General features: G+C 47.9%; 1 protein-coding gene across 3 annotated transcripts in view; it reads left to right on the top strand.

Moving 5' to 3' along the window:
* FAM107A (family with sequence similarity 107 member A) overlaps positions 1 to 23,986 on the top strand; it is a 36,383-nt gene extending 12,397 nt beyond the window's left edge. The window contains exons 1-4 of one of the 3 annotated variants that reach the window (XM_027121251.1): positions 4,924 to 5,363; positions 18,884 to 19,058; positions 20,887 to 21,043; positions 21,534 to 23,986. In XM_027121251.1, coding sequence (XP_026977052.1) covers positions 5,342 to 5,363; positions 18,884 to 19,058; positions 20,887 to 21,043; positions 21,534 to 21,641 — 462 coding nt within the window. In that variant the 5' untranslated portion in view covers positions 4,924 to 5,341 and the 3' untranslated portion in view covers positions 21,642 to 23,986. Of the gene's footprint in view, positions 1 to 4,923; positions 5,364 to 14,127; positions 14,884 to 18,883; positions 19,059 to 20,886; positions 21,044 to 21,533 lie in introns of those variants that run through there. The other 2 variants (XM_027121248.1, XM_027121250.1) reach the window with 2 other exon arrangements.
* Positions 23,987 to 24,375: the final 389 nt, after the last annotated feature.

The following is a 24,375-nucleotide window of genomic DNA, read 5'->3' as shown; positions in this document are numbered from 1 at the left end:
TGAATTTATTTTTGTAGGTCTTTTTTCTCCCTCTTTTGTTCTCTTGTGATTTGATGACTATCTTTAGTGTTGTGCTTGGATTGCTTTTTCTTTTTTTGTGTGTGTATCTCTTGTAGATTTTTGGTTTGTGCTTACCATGAGCTTTTTTTTTTTTTTACCATGAGCTTTTGATATAGCAGTCTCTCTCTCTCTCTGTCTCTCTCTGTCTCTCTCTCTCTCTCTCTATATATATATATATAATTTCTCTGCTGTCTCATTTTGTCAAACTTTCTGTGTCTGTGGTCTCCTTTCCAGTCTGTAGGATCGTAGTTCCTCTTGCTGCTGGTGTCTGGCCCCTGGTGTGTGAGGTTGGCGCAGGGGCTTCCTGCAAGCTTCCTGGTAGGAGGGACTGGTGCCTGCCCACTGGTGGGTGGAGCTGGGTCTTGTCCCTCTTGTGGGCAGGACTGTGTCAAAGGGTACGTTTAGCGGTGCCTGTGAGCTCAGTACAACTTTAAGCAGCCTGTCTACTGATGGGTGGGGCTGTGTTACCCCCCTGCTGGTGGTTTGGCCTGAGGCATCCCAACACTGGAGCCTGCAGGTTGTTGGGTGAGGCCAGGTCTCAGTGCCAAAATGGCAACCTCTGGGAGAGCTCATGCTGATTAATATTCCTTTGGCCTCTGCCACCAGTGTCCTTGCCCCCACAGTGAGCCACAGCCAACCCCCGCCTCCCCAAGAGACACTCCAAGACCCACAGATAGGTCTAGCCCAGGGGCCAGTGAAGTCACTGCTTTGTGCTGGGTCCCAGGGCACATAAAATCTTGTGTGCGCCCTCCAAGAGTGGAGTCTGTGTTTTCCCCAGTCCTGTGGAGCTCCTGCATTCAAGTCCTGTTGGCCTTCAAAGCCAAATGCTCTGGGGGCTCCTCTTCCCAATGCCAGACCCTCCGGCTGGGGAGCCCGACGTGGGGCTCAGAACTCTCACTCCTGTGGGTGAACCTCTGAAATATAATTATTTTTCAGTTTGTGGGTTGCCCACCTGATGGGCATGGGATTTCATTATATCACGTAAGTGCCCCTTCTACTGTCTTATTGTGGCTGCTGCTTTGTCCTTGGATGTAACATATGTGTTTTGGTAGGTTCCAGTCTTTTTTGTCAATGGTTGTTCACCAGTTTTTTGTGATTTTGGTGTTTTCATGAGAGGAGGTGAGCTCAGCTCCTTCTACTCCACCATCTTGTCTGGAATCGAGGGGCTGCTTTTAGTTTGGATGCTTGATGCCTCTTTCCTCAGTATGTGCTGGCTGTTATCCCCTTGATATGGGGTGTGTAGGTGCAGTGGCCCCATGCACACTCCCGGTACAGTGGAGGTGGTGATTGGCACCTGTGTGCAGGTCTCCCAGAGGTGTCAGTGGCCTGCATGCCCCTGGGACAGCAGGGGCAGCAGCTGGCACCCACTCCCATGTCTCCCAGCAGTAACGATGGCCCACATACTCCTGAGACAGCAGAGGCAGTGGTTGACGCCTCTTTGCCACCCATGCACACTCCCCAGATGGCAAGGGCAGTGACTAGTGCCTGCTTCTGGGTCTCCTAGCACCTGCTCTGACTCTTCTAGCGGCGGTGGCAGCAGCCCGTGCCCTCCCAGGACAGCAGGAACAGTGACCAGAGCCCACTTGCAGGTGTCTTAGCAGCGGCCATGGCCATGCCCACCTCTGGAACCCACCACACAGGTGGTGGCAGCTTGCACCCACCTCCAGAGCTCAGGTAGGTAGTGTCCTATTGCCTGAGAGAGTGATCACAGGGAAAGAAGCTCCTATGGCAGTCCTGCCCCTGTTCTCACATGCCCTCCAACATGATGCCTTGCCTCTCTGGAGGGCCCAGGCTTCTTCCGAGTGCACCCTCAGTTTCCACACTCCAACCTCTTCAGGCTGTCTCCATGCAGCCAACCCCAGTCCTCTCCCTGAGTCTGACCTCCAAAGTCCAAGCTTCAGCACCCAAACCCTGCCCACAGCGGCAGACAAGTGTCTCAGGCTGCGGGGTGCAGGGCAGTGATACTGACCATCTGTGCAGGTCACTCTCCATCTTGCCTTCCACAAACCGGTTGCTGTGCTCTCCTCCGAGGCTCCCCCTCCATCCAGGTTGATCTCCCCGCTGGTGAGGGGACTTCCCAGGGTGCGGGAACATTTCCTCCTTCTCAGCTCCCTCCCTGGGGCACAGGTCCCATTCTGATTCCTTTCCCTCTTTTTTTTTTTTTTTCTTTCTTTTTTCTTTTGTCCTACCTGGTTACATAGAGGTTTTCTTGCCCTTTCGGAAGTCAGAGATCTTCTGCCAGCGTTCAGTAGATGTTCTGTGCGAATCATTCCGCTTGTAGATGTTTTTTTTTTTTTTTTTTTGCGGTACGCGGGCCTCTCACTGCCGTGGCCTCTCCCGTTGCAGAGCACAGGCTCCAGATGCACAGGCTCAGCGGCCATGGCTCACGGGCCCAGCCGCTCCGCGGCATGCGGGATCCTCCCGGACCGGGGCACAAACCTGCGTCCCCTGCATCGGCAGGCGGACTCTCAACCAGTGCACCACCAGGGAAGCCCTTGTAGATGTATATTTGATGTATCTGTGGGAATACATGAGCTCCACGTCCTACTCCTCTGCCATCTTGATTCTGCTTTTCTTTTGCCTCAGGAAACTAATCTAAGAAAATATTGCTACAATTTATGTCAGAGAACATTTTGTCTGTTTTTTTCTGTGAGTTTTTTGGTGTTTTATGGTGTCATGTCTTGTGTTTAAGTCTTTAAGCTTGGGTTTATTTTTGTGCATGGTGTGAGGGAGTGTTCTAACTTCACAGCTTTACGTGCGGCTGTCCAGCTATCCCAACACCACTTGCTGAAGAGACTGTCATCTCCCCATTGTATATTCTTGCCTCTTTTGTTGAAGATTAATTGTCCATAGGTGTGTGGGTTTATTTCTGGGCTCTTTATTCTGTTCCATTGATCCATATGTCTGTTTTTGTGCCAATACCATGCTGTTTTGATTATTGCAGCTTTGTAGTATTGGGAGAGTTATGCCTCCAGCTTTGTTCTTTTTCCTCAGGAGTGTTTTGGCAATTCTGGGTCTTTTGCTGTTTCATATACATTTTAGGATTATTTGTTCTTGTTCTGTGAAAAATGTCATGGGTAATTTGATATGGATCACATCAAATCTGTAGACTGCTGGACTTCCCTGGTGGTCCAGTGGTTAAGACTCTGCACTTCCACTGCAGGGGGCATGGGGTCAATCCCTGGTCAGGGAACTAAGATCCCTCATATGCAGTGTGGCTAAAAAATAGAAAAAAAAAATCTGTAGATCGCTTTGGGTAGTATGGACATTTTAAGAATATTAATTCTACTAATCCAAGAGCATGGGACATATATCCATTTCTTTGAATCATCTTGATTCCCTTTATTAATGTTTTATATTTCTAAGCCTATAAGTCTTTCACCTCCTTGGTTAGGTTTGTTCCCAGGTCTCTTTTTATTTTATGCGATTTTAAATTAGATTTTTTTAATCTTTCCCTTTCTGATATTTCATTGTTAGTGTAAAGAAATTCAACAGGTTTCTGTATGTTAATCTTGTATCCTGTTACCTTGATGAATTCATTTATCAGTTCTAATAGTTTTTGTGTGGAGTATTTAGGGTTTTCTATATAGAGTATCAAGTCATCTGCATATAACGACAATTTTATCTCTTCCCTTCTGATTTGAATACCTTTTATTTCTTTTTCTCATCAGAGTGTCATGGCTAGAACTTCCAATACTGTGTTGAATAGAAGTGGTGAGAGTGGGCATCCTCCTCTTGTTCCAGAATTTAATGGGAAAGCTTTCAGCTTTTCACTGTTGAGTATTATATCGGCTGTGGGTTTGTCATAAATGGCTTTTATTATTGAGATATGTTCCCTCTATACCCACTTCGGCGAGAGTTTTTACCATGAATGGATGTTCAATTTTATCAAATGCTTTTTCTGCATCTATTGAAATGATCATATGGTTTTTGTCTTTCGTTGATATGGTGTACCACATTGATTGATTTGTGTATGTTGAACCATCCTTGTGACCCTGGAATGAATCCAGCTTGATAATGGCGTATGGTCCTTTTTATGTGTTGTTGAATTCAGTTTGCTAATATATTTATAGAAGCAAAATTGCATTTTAATGCCTGCATTCATACTTGATGTATGTCCTGGGCCTAATCACTTCCCAGCCAACCAAGACTCTTCACGAGGCAGTAAAGGTGGGAAGAGGGCCAAGTTTAACTGGTAGATGCCAGCTTCCTTGCTAGAGGATTAAGAATGACAGCAAAAGCCAGAAAACACTTCCACGTTTTCAGGTGAACACTGATTCTGAAATTAGGAGAATGCCTTTGTTATCTGTAAGTACCCATGTTGGCCTTCAGCATCTACACACGTTCTTTATTTTCAGACTCACACATTGACTTATTGAACCAAGATCTATGGAACACAGATTCTGCCAAGCACAGTGCTGCATGCTGGGGCCCTGCCCTCTGATCACACTGAGTCCAGCTCTCTCTGTAGGAAGAGTCCTACTTGCTGAGCATTGACTACATGCTTTCACAAATGTCATATCATCTGTGTTTCCTCTCAATCACCCTGTTCTCCACATTTGACAAACACAGAAACCAAGGCTCAGGGGTGTTAACTGGCTGCCAAAGGGGCTGGTGCCCAAGCCGAGCAGGGAATTACACGAGGACCAGCCTGGCCCAGAGCCGGTCAGCTTCTACTGCCCTGCTCTCTCCTGTGCAACGTCCTGTTGGCTCCTGTCTGATGTTCAGTTGAAGTTCAGGGTAACGTGTAAATAACATGGATGGAGTTTCTGGCCCATAAGTGGATTACCTGGACCTGACCCAGCATACTTTCCCCTCCTTTTGCACTGACAGCCATTTTCTCCTGAAGAGTTGAACACTGCGGCAGGAAGCTTGGCTCCCTCTCCATCAGGGAAATACCAGAATGCATTCTTGCTGACTCTCCCATTAGAAACAAGGGAAATGCCTCTACATGAGCTAGGTCGCTCAGAACAAAGCTTGGCGCGTTCTTATTCCTCAACAGTCTGACAAAATCAGTATTTATTTGTGCCTCCCCGGCATGTGGCCTGGACACGGTGTTCCACATCAGGGAAGTGGCCAAGTACCAAGTGCAATACCCGTTACTATAGTAACAGTTCCTTTTTATTGATACCAGAATAAACAGGAATGTGGAGCTGCCTCACTTGGTGGCACGTTTCATCCCCAGGGCTTTAGGAACCGCCCTTGGAGGCGGCCCTCCTTGCTAGTCTGGAACTCTGGTGGAGTGAGGACCCAGCAACACTGCGCCCGAGTTCCCTTCCCAATGGCACAGGCACAGCTGAGAAGTAAGACGGTTTCTTTTCTTTTTCACCTGCTGCTGAGCTGGGTGCAGTGCAGGGAGGAGGTGTGGGGGATGGAGGGCAGCCTCGGAGCACCAGGTGGGCTGTCAGGGGAGCAGAGCTCTTTGAGCCCAGGTACCTGTGCTATGTCCTCTCTCTGTAAAATGACTTGGTGGTGCCCCCTGGCACCCTGGGTTTGGGAAAAGGACAGGAGATGAAGTGCAGGGAGTGCCCAGATTCAGCCCACCATTCTGGTTGATCTCTTTCTTCTAAATGCTCAGATGACTCTGAATTCATGCATGATGTGACCTCACCTAAGTCTATTTTCATACAGTATAGCAGTTTTAATTAAGAACTGATAGATAAAATGCCAGAGTGTTGCGGGTGGCACAGTGGAGAGAAAACTGGTCAAGCATCTTGGCTCAGACTCTAGAGCCTTTCTTTGCTGGCTGTGGGATCTGGGAAAATTACATGACCCCTTGGAGCCTCAGCTTCTTCATCTGTAAAAAGGGGTCTCAAGAGTACCCATCTCCTCAGTCTATTGTAAGGATTTCATGAAATACGGCTGCAATGCTGAGCACAGTACATGGCACGTGGTGAGTGCACGGCAACGTGTTACCTGCTTGCCTTCCTTGGTGGAGTTGGCTTCAGCACTTTGCAGTATGAGGCGAGGCTGGTATTGGGCCAAAAATCAGAAGTTATAGGATTGGGTGTGTCACTTTTTTGAACTGCTACCAAACCCAGTGGTTTCCCAGTTGTGAGCCAGCCCCAGTACCTGTGTCTCTGGTCAGCCTGGATCCTGAGTGGCTCTTAGCTCTGTTGGTGCTAAGTCCTGCCGGGATCTCCCCCTGGAGGCATTTGCCAAGTGGAGTGGCTGGCATCATGCCACCGGTGGGCCAGCACGAATATCTGATCTGCTGACACGGTTCCCTGGCTAGCTGCACAATACTCCCCACCAGCCTCACTAGCGACCTCCCATGTCCAGCCTGGGACTCTGCTATGGAATTGACTTGAAACCCTGAATGCCCACCCAGACCTTCTCACAAACTAGGGGGTCACAGTGGACCCAAGCCAACAGGTTCAGGAAGTTTGTCTCGAGTCAGTTTCTCATGGTGTGGGGAGGCTGCATCCCAGTGAACAAGCAGCTCTGACAGGGGCTTGCAGGCATTGGCCACAGGCAGCTGGAGATGTGGAGGAGGTTCCCAGATACGCTGTTCTTTGGTTGCTGGCCAGTGAAATACAAATGGGTACTTTCCCCACTGGGAGGAAAAAAGCAAGAAGGGTTAGGAAATCCTGTGGCCACGCTTGTCACTTTTACTGAATGCCTCTTTTCTTTGGTCAGTAGTTATTTTAAAAGGATCTCTTCTCCTCTGCCCCTCCACCCCATGAAATGTTGAACCAAGAAGATCCCTGGTTGTGTTCTAAACACAGCAGCTTGAACAGTAATAAGGAACAAGGGCAGGGGGAGGGAGGGCAGAGGAATGAAGACTTTGACCAACACCCTCGGGAGGAAACACCATCAGCTGGGCCCCCTCCTAACAAAAATCAGCCACGGGCAGACAGGCCTGTGGATTCTGGCTTAAACCCAAAGCAGCTGGCGCCCGGCTGGGGCTCCCCAGTGAGAGGGCGAGGAGTACTCCAGTTACCGCCCTCCATTTTCTCATCTATATAATGGGCTCACACTGCCTCTTTATTGGGGTTTCTCAAGTGTGCAGAGAGAAAAGGGATGTAAACCTGCTTTGCTGACTGAAAGATGCATTGCACCTAGAAGACAGTGGAGTGGTAGAAAGAGCACTGAATCTGGGGTCTAAAGGTTCTGGCTTTGCCATTTATTTTGTGTATCTTGGCCTCTCTGAGCCTCAGTTTTCTCATTTAGAAAATGGGAATAATAAAACAGTACCACTGGCTGCCTCCTGGGGTGATTGTGAGATCCAGATGCAGGTGAGTGAGCCTTCATCAAATGTCAAGTGCTCAACACAGGTCCCCTTAGGACAGGAGGAGTATCACTGCCAGGCACTGGGCTAACCATATCTTGCACATTATATCATTTCACCCTCCAAACAGCCCCGTGAATAGCCCCCACTGTAAAGGGGCTCAGAGAGGTTAAGCTATTTGCCCAACGTCACACAGCTAGGAAGGGGGTACCATGATGATTCAAACGCAGTCTGACGCCTCCAAAACATCTGCCTAAACCACTTTGCTTTACTGCCTCATGTGTCATTTGTTATAATTGATGCCATCAAAGACAAAACCAGAACCACCAGGGCAGGGGAAAGGCAGATGAAGGGGACACTAAGCCTTAGCTTAGGGTCCCATAGCCATCCTCAGGATGAACTGGGACCTAGGTCTCCATCAGCACTACTTCCCTTCTGTCTCTCCTTATTGCTCTCCTGTGGCCAGCAGGGCGCCAGTGTTTAGTTTCAAAGTTGCCACCCTAGCATTAGCCACATAGTTCATCAGCCCCAGTGGCCTGATGAACTCACCCTGGGAGAAATTAGTGATCCTAGCTGAGCCTTGTCTGGCACTGGGCTGACATGTGTGGAGCCTCTGGGGAGGAGCTGTAGGACCTCCAGGGTCATCAGAAGAGCCATGTGCCTCTTGGCAATCTGTATGTTTTCTTTGGAGAAATGTCTATTTATGTCTTCTGCCCATTTTTTGATTGGCTTGTTTGTTTTTCTGATATTGAGCTGCATGAGCTGTTTGTAAATTCTGGAGATTAATCCCTTATCAGTTGCATCGTTTGCAAATGTTTTCTCCCATTCTGTGGGTTGTCTTTTCGTTTTGTTTATGGTTTGCTTTGTTGTGCAAAAGCTTTTAACTTTAATTAGGTCCCATTTGTTTGTTTTTGTTGTCATTACTCTAAAAGAGGATTGAAAAAGATATTGCTATGATTTATGTCAAAGAGTGTTCCGCCTATGTTTTCCTGTACGAGTTATAGTATCTAGTCTTACCTTTAGGTCTTTAATGCATTTTGAGTTTATTTTTGTGTATGGTATTAGGGAGTATTCTAATTTCATTCTTTTACATGTAGCTGTCCAGTTTTCCCAGCACTATTTATTAATGTCTTTTCGCCATTGTAAATTCTTGCCTCCTTTGTTGTAGATTAGTTGACCATATGTATGTGGGTTTATTTCTGGGCTTTCTATCATGTTCCATTGATCTATATTTGTTTTTGTGCCAGGACCATGCTGTTTTAATTATTGTAGGCTTGTAGTATAGTCTGATCATGGAGTCTGATTCCTCCAGCTCAACTTTTCTTTCTCAGGATTTCTTAGGCTGTTTGGGGTCTTCTGTGTTTCGATATAAATTTTAGAATTTTTTGTGCCAGTTTGGTGAAAAATGCTATTGGTAATTTGATAGGGATTGCACTGAATTTGTAAATTGCCATGGGTGGGAATGTTAATTTCTCTTTCTGATCTTTCGTTGTTAGTGTACAGATGCAAGAGATTTCTGTGCATTAATTTTTTTTTTTTTTTTTTTTTGCGGTACACCAGCCTCCCACCGCCGTGGCCCCTCCCGTCGCAGAGCACAGGCTCCGGATGCGCAGGCCCAGCGGCCATGGCTCATGGGCCCAGGCGCCCCACGGCACGTGGGATCCTCCTGTACCAGGGCACAAACCCATGCCCCCCACATCGGCAGGCACACTCCCAACCACTGCGCCACCAGGGAAGCCCTGTGCATTAATTTTGTATCCTGAAACTTTACTGAATTTATTGATGACCTCTAGTAGTTTTCTGGTAGCATCTTTAGGACTTTCTGTGTAGAATCTCATGTCACCTTGCAAACAGTAACACTTTTACTTCTTCTTTTCCAATTTGGATTCCTTTTATTTCTTTTTCTTTTCTGATTGCCACAGCTAGGATTTCCAAAACTATGTTAACTAAAAGTGGCGAGAGTGGACATCCTTGTCTTGTTCCTGATCTTAGAGGAAGTGCTTTCAGTTTTTCACCATTGAGAATGATGCTTGCTGTGGGTTTGTCATATATGGCCTTTATTATGTTGAGGGAGGTTCCCTCTGTGCCCACTTTCTAGAGAGTTTTTTTTATCATAAATGGGTGTTGAATTTTGTCAGAAGCTTTTTCTATTGAGATGATCATATGTTTTTTATTCTTCAGTTTGTTAATGTTGGTGTATCACACTGATTATTTTCAGATACTGAAGAACCCTTGCATCCCTGGGATAAAACCGACTTGATCAAGGTGTATGATCCTTTTAATGTGTTATTGGATTCAGTTTGCTAGTATTTTGTTGAGGATTTTTATGTCTATGTTCATCAGTGATATTGGCCTGTAATTTTCTTTTTTTGGGATATCTTTGGTTTTGGCATCAGGGTGATGGTGGCCTTGTAGAATGAGCTTGGGAGTGTTCCTTCCTCTGCAGCTTTCTGGAAGAGTTTCAGAAGAATAGGTGTTAGCTCTTCTCTAAATGTTTGATAGAATTTGCCTGTGAAGCCATCTGGTCCTAGACTTTTGTTTGTTGGAAGATTTTTAATCACAGTTTCAATTTCAGTACTTGTGATTGGTCTGTTCATATTTTCTATTTCTTCCTGGTTCAATCTTGGAAGGTTGTACCTTTCTAAGAATTTGTCCATTTCTTCTAAGTTGTCCATTTTGTTGGCATATGGTTGCTTGTAGTAGTCCCTTATGATCCTTTGTATTTCTGTGGTGTCAGTTGTAACTTCTCCTTACTGATTTCTAATTTTATTGATTTGAGTCTTCTCCCTTTTTTTTCTTGATGAGTCTGGCTAAAGGTTTGTAAGTTTTGTTTATCTTCTCAAACAACCAGCTTTTAATTTCATTGATGTTTTCTATTGTTTTCTTCATCTCTATTTCATTCATTTCTGCTCTGATCTTTATGATTTCTTTCCTTCTACTAACTTTGGGTTTTGTTTGTTTTTCTTTCTTTAGTTGCTTTAGGTGTAAGGTTAGGTTGTTTATTTGAGATTTTTCCCGTTTCTTGAGGTAGGACTGTATTGCTGTAAACATCCCTCTTAGAACTGCTTTTGCTGTATCCCATAGGTTTTGGATCGTCATGTTTTCATTGTCATTTGTCTCTAGGTATTTTTTTATTTCCTCTTTAATTTCTTCAGTGATCAATTGATTATTTAGTAACATATTGTCTAGCCTCCATGTGTTTATGTTTTTTACAGTTTTTTCCCTGTAATTGATTTCTAATACAATAATTAGATTTCTAATTTATTAGAATGATTTCTAATTTCATAGCATTGCAGTTGGAAAACCTGCTTGATATAATTTCATTTTCTTAAAATACCAAGGATTGATTTGTGATCCAAGATGTGATCTATCCTGGAGAATGTTCCGTGTGCACTTGAGAAGAAAGTGTATTCTACTGCTTTCGGATGGAAAGCCCTATATATGTCAATTAAGTCTATCTGATCTAATGTGTCATTTAAGGCCTGTGTGTCCTTATTAATTTTCTGTCTGGATGATACATCCATTTGTTTAAGTGGGGTATTAAAGCCCCCTGCTATTACTGTATTACTGTTGATTTCCCCATGTATGGCTGTTAGCATTTGCCTTATATATTGAGGTGCTCCTAAATTGGGTGCATATACATTTACAATTGTTATATCTTCTTTTTGGAGTGATCCCTTGATCATTATGTAGTGTCCTTCCTTGTCTCTTGTAACACTCTTTATTTTAAAGTCTATTTTGTCTGATATGAGTACTGCTACTCCAGCTTTCTTTTGATTTCCATTTGCATGGAATGTCTTTTTCCATCCCCTCATTTTCAGTCTGTATGTGTCCCTAGATCTGAAGTGGGTCTCTTGTAGACAGCATATATACGGGTCTTGTTTTTGTATCCATTCAGCCAGTCTGTGTCTTTTGGTTGGAGCATTTAATCCATTTACATTTAAGGTAATTATTAATATGTATGTTCTTATTACCATTTTCTTAATTGTTTTGGGTTTGTTTTTGTAGGTCTTTTTTCCTTCCCTTCTTTTGTTCTCTTGTGGTTTGATGACCATCTTGAGTGTTGTGTTTGGGTTGCTTTTTTGTGTGTGTGTGTATCTATTATAGTTTTTTGGTTTGCATTTCCCATGAGGTTTTGATAAAGCAGTCTATATACACATACATACACACAAGGTTGTTTTAAGTTGCTGGTCTCTTAATTTCAAATGTAATTCCCATTTCCTGCATTTGTACTCTCTTCTCACAGTTACTGGTTTTGATGTCATACTTGTATATAGATGATTTCCTGCTTTTACTGTATTTTTGCCTTTACCATTGAGCTTTCCCATTTGTGATTTTCTTTTTTTAGTTGTGGCCTCTCTCGCCTACCCCCAGAGAAGTTCCTTTAGCATTTGTTGTAATGCTCGTTTGGTGGTGGTGAATTCTCTTAACTTGTCTGTAAAGCTTTTGATTTCTCCCTCAAATCTGAATGAGAGCCTTGCTGGGTAGAGTTTTCTTGGCTGTGGGCTCTTCCCTTTCATCACTTTAAATACATCCTGCCACTCCCTCTGGGCTGCAGAGTTTATTAGTATCAACTGATAATGTTATGGGAATTCCTTTGTGTGGCATTTGTTGCTTTTCCCAATATTTTTTCTTTGTATTTAATTTTTGTTACTTTGATTAATATGTGTCTCGGCATGTTCCTCCTTGGGTTTATCCTGTGTGGAACTCTATGCGCTTCCTGGACTTGGGTATTTCCTTTCCCATGTTAGGGAAGTTTTCGACTATAATCTCTTCAGATATTTCCTCCGGCCCTTTCTCTTTTTCTTCTTCTTGGACCCCTATAATTTGAATGTTGTTGCATTTAATGTTGTCCCAGAGGCCTCTGAGACTTTCCTCATTTCTTTTCATTCTTTATTCTGTTCTGTGGCAGTGATTTCCTCCATTCTGTCTTCCAGCTCACTTATCTGGTCTTCTGCCTCAGTTATTCTGCTATTGATTCCTTCTAGTGTATTTTTCATTTCACTTACTGTGTTGTCATCACTGATTGTTCTTTAGTTCTAGGTCTTTTTTAAACATTTCTTGTATCTTCTTGATCTGTGCCTCCATTCTTTTTCCAAGATCTTGGATCATCTTTACTGTCATTACTCTGAATTCTTTTTCAGGTAGATTGCCTATCTCCTCTTCATTTAGTTCTTATAGGTTTTTATCTTGCACCTTCATCTGCAACATATTTCTTCATCGTCTCATTTTGTCTAACTTACTGCATTTGTGGTCTCCTTTCTGCAGGCTGCAGGATCATAGTTCCTCTTGCTTCTGGTGTCTGCCCCTGGTGGGTGAGGTTGGTCCTGAGGCTTGTGCCATTATCCCCTGGATAGGGGGTTTGACTGGTGTTCTGGTGACCAGAGCCTGCCCTGGCTATTGCGTGAGGCCTCCCCTTTGCTCTGTGGTTGTCACTGCCCTGTCAGGGGCAGAGTCTGCTCCCTAGTTGTTGGAGTAGAGGCCCGTAAATCTGTTTCTTAGCTGTGTCTCTGATCTGCAGTGTGAGGTGAATGGGACTGGAGAACTCCCAATGGTAGAGAAGCCACTGCGTAGTCCTCCTCTGGAGCTGTTCACCTGTGAACGTGCTCTGTTGTGTCCCCTTTCGCCTGTTGTACAGGCTCACAAAGTACACTTGCTGGCACTGCTCTCGGTCCCACCTTAACTGCGGGTATGCCAGCAATTGGCCTTGTTGACTCTTAGACGTTGTTTTCACCAGGCCACTGGTGCAGGTCCACTGAGGTCAGGTCCCAGGACTGCAGTAGTCGTGCACCTGGACCCGTGGTGGGAGCTGTGGAGGCAGCTCAGACTCTGGCCCGGCCCAGCCCCCAAGTGTACGTACCCACAGAGCCCACAGCTGCTAAAACCAGACCCGTCCCAGCTGCAGGAGCCCTTGCTGTCCTTTCTGATGTTTCGCAGGTGCTGAATTTAGGAAGCCGTCAGTGAACGTGTATCTGCATGGTTCACACAGCCACGAGGAGAGATTTCAGCTCTTCTTCCTTAGTCACAGGGCCCCTGGCCCCTTAGTCACACAGTGCTCGGCTGTGGTTTCAGCGCCGCCTCTGTGTGTGTCCCCCCCACCAGGGTCTGCTCCAGAGCATGCCGGAGCACACGAGCCCATCGGGCAGGAAGGAGCCGAGGCAGTGCTCAGGGAGAGCAGGCTGCCCAGGGCAGGAGCTCCTCAGTCCTATCCCCTCAGGCTGTCTTCTCACGGCCAACAGCACTCCCCTCCCCAGGTCTGCTCTCCAAACCCCACGTTCCAGCCCCCGTGAGCACCGGTGGACACCCATCTCAGGCTGGGGCATGCAGGGCTGTGGCACAGACCATCTGTGTAGGTCTCTCCCTGTCCTGACAGCCACAGACTGGTTGCTGGGCTCTCCTCCGAGCCCCCGAGGCTCCCCTTCTGTCCCAGCTGATCTCCCTGCCGGTGAGGGGCCTTCCCCAGATGCAGCAACCTCTCCTCACCTTCAGCTCCCCACCAGGGGCACAGGTCCCATCCTGCTTCCTCTCCTCTTCCTTTTCCCTTCTTTTGTTTGTCCTACCCGGTTATGTGGGGATCTTTCTTATCCTTTTAGGGTGTCTGGGGATCCTCTGCTAGTGTTCATCAGGTGCTCTGTGAGACCTGTTCCATTTGTAGATGTATTCTTTTTTTTGCGGTACGCGGGCCTCTCCCGTTGCGGAGCACAGGCTCCGGACGCGCAGGCTCAGTGGCCATGGCTCACGGGCCCAGCCACTCTGTGGCATATGTGGGATCCTCCCAGAGCGGGGCACGAACCCGTGTCCCCTGCATCGGCAGGCGGAGTCCCAACTACTGCACCACCAGGGAAGCCCTGTAAGTGTATTCTTGATGTGTCTGTGGGGAGAGATGAACTCCATGGCCTCCTCTGCCACCTTGGAAAGTCCTCTCCCATGATGTGATGTGACATCTGGCAGCTCCAAACATCTGGGTCTCGGTCGCCACCCAGGATGCTGGTACAGTCACCCAGCATTCTTTTGTTGACGGTTGTTCAGCAGTTAGTTGTGACTTTGGTGTTTCCATGAGAGGAGGTGAGCTCATGTCCTTCTACTCTGCCATCTTATCTCCACCCCCTTGGGGAGTTTTTTAAAATCCCAAAGGCCAAGCTGTCTCCCAGGCCAATTAAATCAGAATCCCAGGGTAGGACTCAGACATTGGTATTTTTTAAACTCCCTCTCATGATGTCAGTATGCAGCCAGGGTTAAAATCCACTGATTTAACTAGTACAGTTTTTAAGGAGAATGCGCAATCCAAGACTAGAAGTTGGATATTTTAATCGTGCTTATTAATAACGGCTAACGAGGTGGCCCCACTCATAGCTTCATCTATAGGAGTGAGGCCCTGGAGTTGTTCAGTGCACAACCTGCCTCACTGTATGTGGCAGCTCTAGTAGCCGGCACTTACTGAGTGCTCCACTCAGTGCTAGGCACTAACTTGCCAAGCACCATGCAAGTATCACCTCCTTTGTTTTGTAACAACCTCATGAAGAAGCGTGCTGATCAAGAGCAGCTGTCACACCTCCTCAACGCTGCTGTTCTAGAGGAAGCAGCCGCACACAATAAGTAATGAGTGGGTATGGCTTTGTCCCAAAGGGGTTGCATTTGACCCAAAGACTATAGTTTTTGGACTCCTGCTGCAGAGGATAGGTACACTTGCCCATGGCTAGGAACGGGCTGAGCCAGCATTCAACCCAGGTTCTAATGGCTCCAACATTATTCTGCCTTTCTTTGCCAACCAGTGAAGGATATTCATTAGCTACTCAACTTTCTCCTCAACTGGTCTTCTTCCCTGCCAGCTCTTCCTTGGGGCGTTCACCTTTTTCTTTTCAGAGATGACCTTGGGCTCACCTTACCTCACATCTTTGCCCCATCACGGCCACCTCCCCAAAAGTCTCGGATCTCTGAGGACACCCCAGCAGCCTGAGAGACCTGGCCAGAGCAGCCCTGAGAATGGACCCCTCCTCTGCTCAGAGGGCCCAGCTGATCCCCAAGAGAGCCCGATTTTCCTGGCCTAGCTCCTGTGCTTTGCTGAGCAGCCTCTTTTATTCCAACACCTATGTGAGGCCCTTCTACATGGAGGCCTCTTTTAATTAAATTAAAGGCAGGAAGGTTGGCTCAGCAGCTGTCTAAACCCTGGGGGCCACACACACACGTCCATGGATCTCACACATGTTTGCTGGAGTTTAGAACCCTAACTGGCAACAGCAGCAGTTTTCCCAAGTTGCAGCTCTGAGCTGAAGAACCAGCCACATCCTACAGGATTCCTGCCTCAGTGACCACACCACCCTGGTCTCAGCAAAACATCATCTCCCACACCTCACCACTGATTTTTTTTTTTTTTTAATATGCCTAGAGCAGATCCTTGAACCAGAGCTGCAAATTGATTGGACCTGGGGTGCAGGACTGGCTACATAATTTGCAGGGCCCAGTGCAAAATGAAAACGCAGGACCCCCTTGTAAGCACGATCCTGTGTGGTCCCTGCTGGGCTGAGGACTGGCCCCGGGGCGGCCAACTCATTGGCTCGCGGATGACCTTCGAAATGAAGGTCCGCAGCCTGGCCAGTCAGATGTTTTTCCTCGAATTTAATGGGAAAGACAGAGGCTGCCCATTGGAAGTAAAAGAAACCAAAGTCATATCAAAAATTCCCAAAACCTGCTCACAGTTTTTCCCCCACACAGCAGTGAGAATGACCTTCTTAAAATCAAATCAGAGGCGATCTTTCCCCAACTTGAAACCACCCGTCCACCCTCACTCCACGCTCTGGGTCACTCCCTCACGCCACTGCAGACACACTATGCCTTTTTGTTTTCTGAACAGACGTAGCTTGTTCAAGGTACGTGAGTCACCCATGCTGTTCCCTCTGCCCCACACAGGCTCCCTCTTCCTTCTCAACCGTCAGATCTTAAAGGTCACCTCCCAGAGAGGCCCTCTTGCTGCACCTGGCTGAAGGAGGGTCCTCCTGTTAGTCTCTGTCCTAGCGCCGCCCGCCACCCCCCCAATTCCCTGAGCAGGCTCCTCGCGACTTGCAATCATTTATTTTTGTTGGTTTGTGTACATGTTTGCTGTCTGCCTCCCTAGCAGAATGTCAGCTCTGTGGGAGTGGGAGCCTTGCCTGTTTAGTTCATCTCTGTCTACCACCATACCTGGCAGATTATAGAAACTCTAACATATGGTAGGATGAATGAATAATTGTATGATTGTGTACTTTCTCAATGGCCATTCCTGTTATGCAGGAGCTCTTGGTTTTGTGGACCTGGTTTGTATCTGGCCACACTTGAATTTTCTCATTAGTTCCAAAAGCTTTTCTGTTAATCCATTTGGGAATTCCGGGTGCATATAGTGATATCTTATGCAAATATTAATTCTGCCCTCTCCTTTCCTAAAGTTATATAATTTATTTCTGTTTCCTAACTCATTGCTTTGGCAACATACAGTTAGTTGTTTTAAAGATGGTGTGACTGATAAAAAATTATGAAGCTTTGGAAGGTTTGGGGCACACAGGAATTAAGGGCAGGACGACTAGCCAAGGAGCTGAAGCAATTAGTGTGGTGTGATAATGGGCTGGGAAAGATGAGAGCTGAGCACATAGGAAGAAAAGAGTGTAGCTAAGAATTACTCAGATAAAGGACTGGTGAGACTTGGTAATGGGAAAAGGCAGTGGAAGGGGGAAAGATTCCCCAAACTCCAATCTGAATCAAGATATTCTAACACACTGGCTCCCAAACAACTTAATCTCAGACTAAGAAAATATCCACATTTTTAAAGGAGGAGGGGGTTGATATAGCCAATTGTTTGTTTTTAACTAACTACTAAACCCTACCACAATCATTTTTTAAGGACCAAAAAATTAAGAAAGATATAACCTGAAAAACAAATAGCCTTCTGAAAAAAGAAAATTAATTAGAATTCTCATTTTAGAAGTTTGGAGAATGGGAATTCAAGAAAGAAAATTAGCAACCATGTCTCTAGGCTCTGACACTTAATTATTATATTTTGGATGTAGCAAGATTAACACTCTTCTCAGTTTACACAGCATCTTTACAAATGGGGTCTCAATCCTCCTCACAGCACCTGGCAGTAGGTAATAAGAGAAATGCCAAACATGTGTCTGGAGTGCTACCATTTGCAAAGCATCATCTCCCCTTTGATGCCCACATTCCCTAACATGTCACCTTGCAATCTGCACCCCATCAAACCCCCTCCTCCTGTGTTTTCCAACCCCACTGACCTATTACCCACTTCCAGGTTCTTGCACAGACCACCATCCCTGTCTAGTTTACTTGGAGAACTCCTGTTCATCAAGCAGAAAATGGCTTTCATCCTCTTCCCAGTGGGAGGGAAGAAGTGAGGGTCTGTCCACAGGCAACATGGTGGTTGGTGGTTTTTAAGAGGGGGACTAGAGCCTGACGTATGCAGTGAGAACACAGCCCCTCAGTTGCATCATGGAAACCACATGCCTTAAAGCACTGGTTCCCCAAGACCAACCTCCCTGAGCATCAGTTTTCTCATCTGTACAACCTCAAAGCTTTTATTTTAAATTGCCAACAAATATTTATTGAGTGCCTACTATATAACAGACCAGACACTGCCAACGCCTAGCGTATAGTAGAGGCTCAACCTCAGAAAAGCGGGACTCATGAAGGGAGCAGAGCCAAGGCCTAAATTTTCACTCTAAATACTACATGCAGCTAATGGCCAGTCTGTGTCACCCTCTTGAGACTTTTTCTTAAAAATCCTCACCCTCGGGCTTCCCGGGTGGCTCAGTGGTTGAGAGTCCACCTGCCGATGCAGGGGACACGGGTTCGTGCCCCGGTCCAGGAAAATCCCACATGCTGGGGAGCAGCTGGGCCTGTGAGCCAGGGCCGCTGAGCCTGCGCGTCCGGAGCCTGTGCTCCGCAACGCGAGAGGCCACGACAATGAGAGGCCCGCGTACCGCAAAAAAAAAAAAAAAAAAAAAAATCCCCACTCCCACTCTCACCCCTTTGTAAGTAGACATGGCAGTCCTGGGATTTCACACCCTCCTCTTTGGTCTGGAGAAAGTGAAAAGCTGGACATGTCCATGAGGAAATTTGGAACTATAGATAGGGAAGTTGGACAATAAGGGGAGATATTTTCTTTTGATCACTGCATTTATCCAAATTATCCCTAACAAGTACATAGTGCTCTTTTTAAATATCGTTTCTTTTTCTGATACAAGCTCAATGAGAAACAGAATTCCGTTTATAGGAGGGAAAAGTTTTTTTCAAAGTCAGACCAAAAGCATTTGCATGCGTCAACCCATACACTTTGTGACCCCACTTTTAGGGGTTAAGAAAAGTAGCACTTTTCTATACCCCACTTTACAGCCATCATCTCCAGTCCTTACAACCCTGTGCACAGGCTCAATTATCTTCATTTCATAAACGAGGAAACCAAGGCTCGGAAAGGCAAGTCGCTTGCCCAGGGCCGCACAGTGAGCTGAGATCCATCTAACACCAAAACCCTTGCCCTTCAGCTGCGCCCAGGAGAATGGGTGAGACTGGGCCCAGCTCTGACCAACTCCCCTGTCACTTCTACAGCCTCCATGTACTCGGAGATCCAGAGGGAGCGGGCGGACATCGGAGGCCTGATGGCCCGGCAGGAATACAGAGAGTGGAACCCGGAGCTCATCAAGCCCAAGAAGCTGCTGAACCCCGTGAAGGCCTCCCGGAGCCACCAGGAGCTGCACCGAGAGCTGCTCATGAATCACAGGAGGTGGGAGTGGAGTTCGGCTGCCTAGTCTGGCAAGCACCCCCTCAGGCCTGCTGAGGCGCGGGGAGGTGCCCCTCATGAAAGGCAGGCCTGGTAGTCATCCTGGGGCTCCTAGAGGCTGAGGAGGTCAAAGGGCGCCCCACATGGTCACCAGCAGACACTGGGAAGGTCCAAAGGCCCTGTTCTCCCACCCAGCTACCTACCTGTAGCTGCCCTCCAGGTGCATTTACCATGTGCGAGGCACCGTGCCCAGACTTGGGGCTACAAGAAGGAATGGGACCCAGTTCCTGCCCTCACAGAGGAGATAGATGCATACCAGGTGGTAGGATGGGTGCTTGGATGGGGCCATAAATGGGCCTGCGACCCCAGAGGAGCCGCCAGGCAGTGTTCCAAGATACCATCACTTCCTCCATGAGGTCAAGGCCCGAAGGGTGGGCACAAGTCAGCCAGCTTAGGAGGGGGACACTGGCCGGTAGAAGCAAGTATGTTCCCAGCAGATGGATAAGCATGTGCGAACAGACAGGAGACGAGTAGCTCAGAGTGGCTGGAGCAAAGATTGTAAGGTAGGCCAGAAGAGACATGTGGACCTGTGAAGGGTCTCAAGCAGGGGTGTCACAGTCGTGGAGGGGGTATGAGTGGAGCAAGGAGGCCAGGAGCATGCAATGAGCAAGGCAGGCTTGGGGCATCAGGGCTGGGACTGGATTATTGAGAGAGATTGTGGGGAAGGGGAGAGGGAGGCTGAGCTTTCCGGCCCTCCGAGGCCGGAGCACCAGGACGAAGGCCGCAGTGCCTTTGAAGCTCCCTCTACTGGCCGTTTTTGGTATTGGCGCTGGCTGTGATTTTCATTCTTGTTTTCAGTTGTGCGCAACATCCCTTCCTCAGATCTCACTTTGCCTCCTCCGTGTTGTGCCCACCCCCTCCTCCTAGTCACAGCAGTCTCTCTGTATCCACAGAGGGTGGGTTCCGGAACCCCCCACAGAACCCCAACTCCACAGATGCTCCAGTCCCTTATGTATTTAAAATGGCATAGTACAGCCAGCCCTCCGTATCGCCGGAGTCAGCCAACCACCGATCTGATCCGCGGAAACAAAGGGCTGACTGTGTATTATGAGTATTTTCTCAGGTTACCTTTTAGAGTCATCCCGTTTAAAATCACCACAATTAAACAAAAGCCTAAAGACAAATCAGGGGAAATATTTGCAATATAAATGATAAAAATATATATGTACCTCTTATAAATTCATAAGGAAAAAATGATAGGTATGGTTAGGTCGCAAAAGAAGAAATGCAAGTAGCTGGCAAACATCTCCAAGGCTGGTCCATGTGACTAGCAATCAAAGAAACAAAGGAAAACCAGATATTTTTTGCCTACCAGATTCTCAAATACAAAAAGATCGGATAGTGACAATAGGGAGAAACAGATGCTCTTGTATACTGTTGACGGAAGTATAAAGTGGATAATCTTTTCTAAGGAACAAGACGGGAATATGTATCCAAAATCTTTTAAAAGCGCCTGACCCAGCAGCTCTACCTCTAGAAACTCATCCTGAGAAAATAACCAGTAATATCATAAAACCTGGCCTCTGAACTTAGACAGGCGTAGGTGCAAATCCTCATTCAGTCCCTTCATAGCTGTGACTTGGCCCCGTGTCTTAAATCCTAGGAGCCTCGCTTCCCTTCCCTGTATAACGGGACAGTAATTGTTTCACCTCCCCGGGCTAGCAGGAAGATTGCACAATGTAATGGTATAGGTTGATGTCTGTGCAGGGTGTAGCCCTGGGTGGGGAGAAGTTGGGGGTCTCCTAACAAACACCTCCTCCCGCCACCCGAGGGGCCTGGGCGTGGACAGCAAGCCGGAGCTGCAACGTGTCCTGGAGCACCGCCGGCGGAACCAGCTCATCAAGAAGAAGAAGGAGGAACTGGAGGCCAAGCGCTTGCAGTGCCCCTTTGAGCAGGAGCTCCTGAAACGGCAGCAGAGGCTGAGCCAGGTGGGTGGGGGCCCCCAGACCCGGCCCACGCCTCCTCCAAGACTGTCCTGGCCCAGGGAGGAGCTCCGTATGCGGCCACAGCTGACCACGAGGTTGAGCAAAATGGGGGCTGCACCAGGAGTCCACCCCTGGCCTGAGTCCTCACTCTGCCACTCCCTTTGCTGCGTGACTTTGGGCCAGTGGCTTCCTCTCTCTGAACCTCAGTTTCCTCATGGGCCCAATGTATTGCATGCTGATTCTGATTGCCCTCTCTCAACTGCCCCGTGAGCTCGGTGGAGTTCCCATTTTAGAAACGAGGTTAGCAATCTGAACCAGGCTTCACGGGGAGAAAACAGTCTCATGCTGTGTTCCCCCCAGCTACCAGGCTGGGGGCAAAACTGATCCCCATTCTGTTTCCCCAGAGAGGACCCTTGGTCCAAACCCAGTGGCTTTTGAGAATGGGAATTCCCCTAGCCCACCCACTTCACATCTCTGTTTCTCTCTCCTTCAGCTGGAAAAACCACCAGAAAAGGAAGAGGACCATGCCCCCGAATTTATTAAAGTCAGGGAAAACCTGCGGAGAATCACCACCCTGACCCGTGAAGAGAGAGCGCTTTAGAGCCAGCTGCTGGAGCTCCAGCGCCCCCTGCAGCCCACCCCTGGTCCCCACACCTTCCTGCGGCCCTGCTGTAGCCGGCAGCCCTGGGCCCCTGGTCTTGACACATCTGTGATGTTCACACTCGCTTCTGTAAAATGCGTTGTCCCAGAGGGCCGCCCTCCCCCCAACCCCCCGAAGATGGGGGCTCCTGAGCTCCCAGCCTTTTCGTTCTGAGTACTCATCCCTCCTGCTCCAAGAAGAAGCCACTGCTGGGAAAACTTTCACCAGGCACCTCTCCCTGAGGGGGCTTCTGAGCTCTGCCAAGATTTTTCTGGCAGAGTTGAGAAGGGACAGGGGCATCTCTGGCTGGACAAGCCGTCCGTTCTGCCCAGGCCCCATGGGGCCCTGCTTCTCTGGGCAGCCCAGCTCCCAGGTCTCCAAGAACGTCCCTGCCTGGGGTGGTCTCTGCATCCCGGTGTGGGGCAGCTCAGCAGAGCATCCCGGGATGCCTGCTCTGCAAGCCGCCTGAGGGGAGGACGGGTCTGTCTAACGATGACAGCTTCTTTCTCAGACTCTGCCAGCCTTTCCCCACCCCCATGCCTTTATCTTCTCCTCTCCACAGCCCTACCCTCTCCAGGCCCTGTAACCACACCTAGCCAGGGCTGCAGCCCTTCCGCTACTGGACGGCTAGAACAGTGCTTCTCAAACTTCACAGTGCCTATAAATTACTGGGGATCTTGCTAAAAGACTGGCTTTTGGGTCAGTAGATTTGGGGTGAGGGCTGAGATTCTCATTGCTAAGAAGCTCCTAGACTGCTGGGCTGAGGCCCACACCGTACCCGGCAAGGCTGGAGCATCCAGGGGTGGTCAATGAGGCCATCTCTGCCCCACAGCGCCCACGGCCCCCTGCCCTGGAGATTCCCACCTGCCACCACGGCCCCCAAGGGCTCCTTATTTTCCACCCACCCCAGGGACCTCAGGCCTGGGAAGGCTCTTGCCTAGCAAATTGTGTTATGTGACCAGAAATGTATGTAATCGCCAATCTGCATTTCTTACCACACTGATGCAATTCTAGCCAAAGACTCCCACAAAACTTTTCTTTTAAACCTTTTCCCGAAGGCTATGAAGAGCAAATTATAAAGTGGTTTCCAATAGGCTTCTGAAAATATAAAAAACGGTTTGAAGACCCTACAGCCACCCTTCCAAACTGGTCCCGTTGAGTCCCCATTTCCAGCCTCTGCACCTGGGACCCACCCCTATTTGGTTTCCATCACCTGGGCCAGCTTCAGTGACTTCACCCATTCTTCCTCAAAACGCCCTTCCCAACGCGAGACCAAATGTTTCAGCCTTTTGCTCCTATCCCATATTTAGAGACTAAACCGGGCCTGTTTCTTTTTCCCCTGAAGTCCCTGCCTCTGGCTTTGTAAACCCATCATTCAAGGTAGCAGGGCAGTGCTAGAAAAGCATTTCCTTTCACACCCCAAGACTGGCACAGAGCTACCAGAAAGAGCTACCGCTGGGATGCCCTTTTGATACTTGGACCAAAGGTGGGAGGAAAGGGATCATCCTGGTCTTAGGCCTAACTGGGTGGCTGGAGAGGGACTAAAGACATCATCCTTTTCCTGTGGGGGGCGGCGGCTCTAAAAGTCTCTCAAATGTGACAGTCTCAGTGAGAAGATGGTAATACTGTTTTAAATGTCTGCCAGGTGAGAGAATGCTAAAAATGCACAGTCCCTAAATAAAGGCCACCCCTTCCCCAAAGAAGCTGTCCCCTGTGTGTGGTTCAGACAGGAAAAGCAAGACTGAGTATCTAGGATGAAGTAGGCCCCTCCAAGGGGAGGCTTGGGATTTCACTCTGTGGGCCCCATAGGTGCTCCACAGAGGTGGCAAATCATGGAGACAAAGCCCCAGAAGTAGACGGAAACTCAAGTACCATGTCGTCCATGGAGCCATGGCAGACACCCTTGATCACTCCCCAGCGGTCAGCCCCAACTCCTTCTCTCCAGCCATCTCCCATTGTAGAGGCCGTAAATACAGAGTCTCACCGTTACAGCCTCCTTTACAGCTTGGGGTGACCATGTGACCAGGTATGGCCAGTGAAATTTAAGACAAAGTCTACAGGGGCTCCTAGGAAAGCTTATGTTTTTCTGATAAAAGAGACAGATTGGGTAACAACTCCCTGCTCCTCCCTTCTTCCTACCTTGATGATGGGATGCCTGGAGCCACAGCAGCCATCTTGCTACAATGAGAAAATGGCCAAGAGAATTTTAGAAACATTGACCTGTCGTCCCTTGACCAAGCCAATGCCAGCAGACATCCTCCTCCAGAATTCTTGTAAATAAAAATAAAACCCTCTTGTTTAAGCCATTGCTGGTTGTTCTCTGTTCCCTGCAGCCAAAAGCATTCCTAGCTGACACAGAAGGCCAACCCTGCTGCCCAGAATTACCTGCAGACTGTACTGAAAAGCCAAATTCCTCTTTGCCATCAGAAACCTACTGGATCAGGATCCCCAGCAACAGTGCCTGGGATCGGTTTGTCTACACTTTTTCCATATAGCCTACACGGCACCAGTCTGAGAACCGGTATTTGGGCATCGCTAATTCACACGTCATTCAGTAAGCATTTGTTGAGTGTCTGCTCTGTGCCAGGAAACATGCCACGTGCTGGGGGCACAGTGGGAAATAAAACATCGGGATTATTGCAGTGGCCTCCTCCTACTGTTCTCCCTGCTTCTGCCCCTGCCCCCTACAGCCTAT

The sequence above is a fragment of the Aethalodelphis obliquidens genome, unplaced genomic scaffold (assembly GCF_003676395.1).
Source record: "Aethalodelphis obliquidens isolate GAN/ISIS:26980383/991018 unplaced genomic scaffold, ASM367639v1 scaffold22, whole genome shotgun sequence".
Lineage (NCBI taxonomy): Eukaryota > Metazoa > Chordata > Mammalia > Artiodactyla > Delphinidae > Aethalodelphis > Aethalodelphis obliquidens.
Note: the sequence above shows the minus strand (reverse complement) of the source record. Positions and strands in the feature narration are given on the sequence as shown.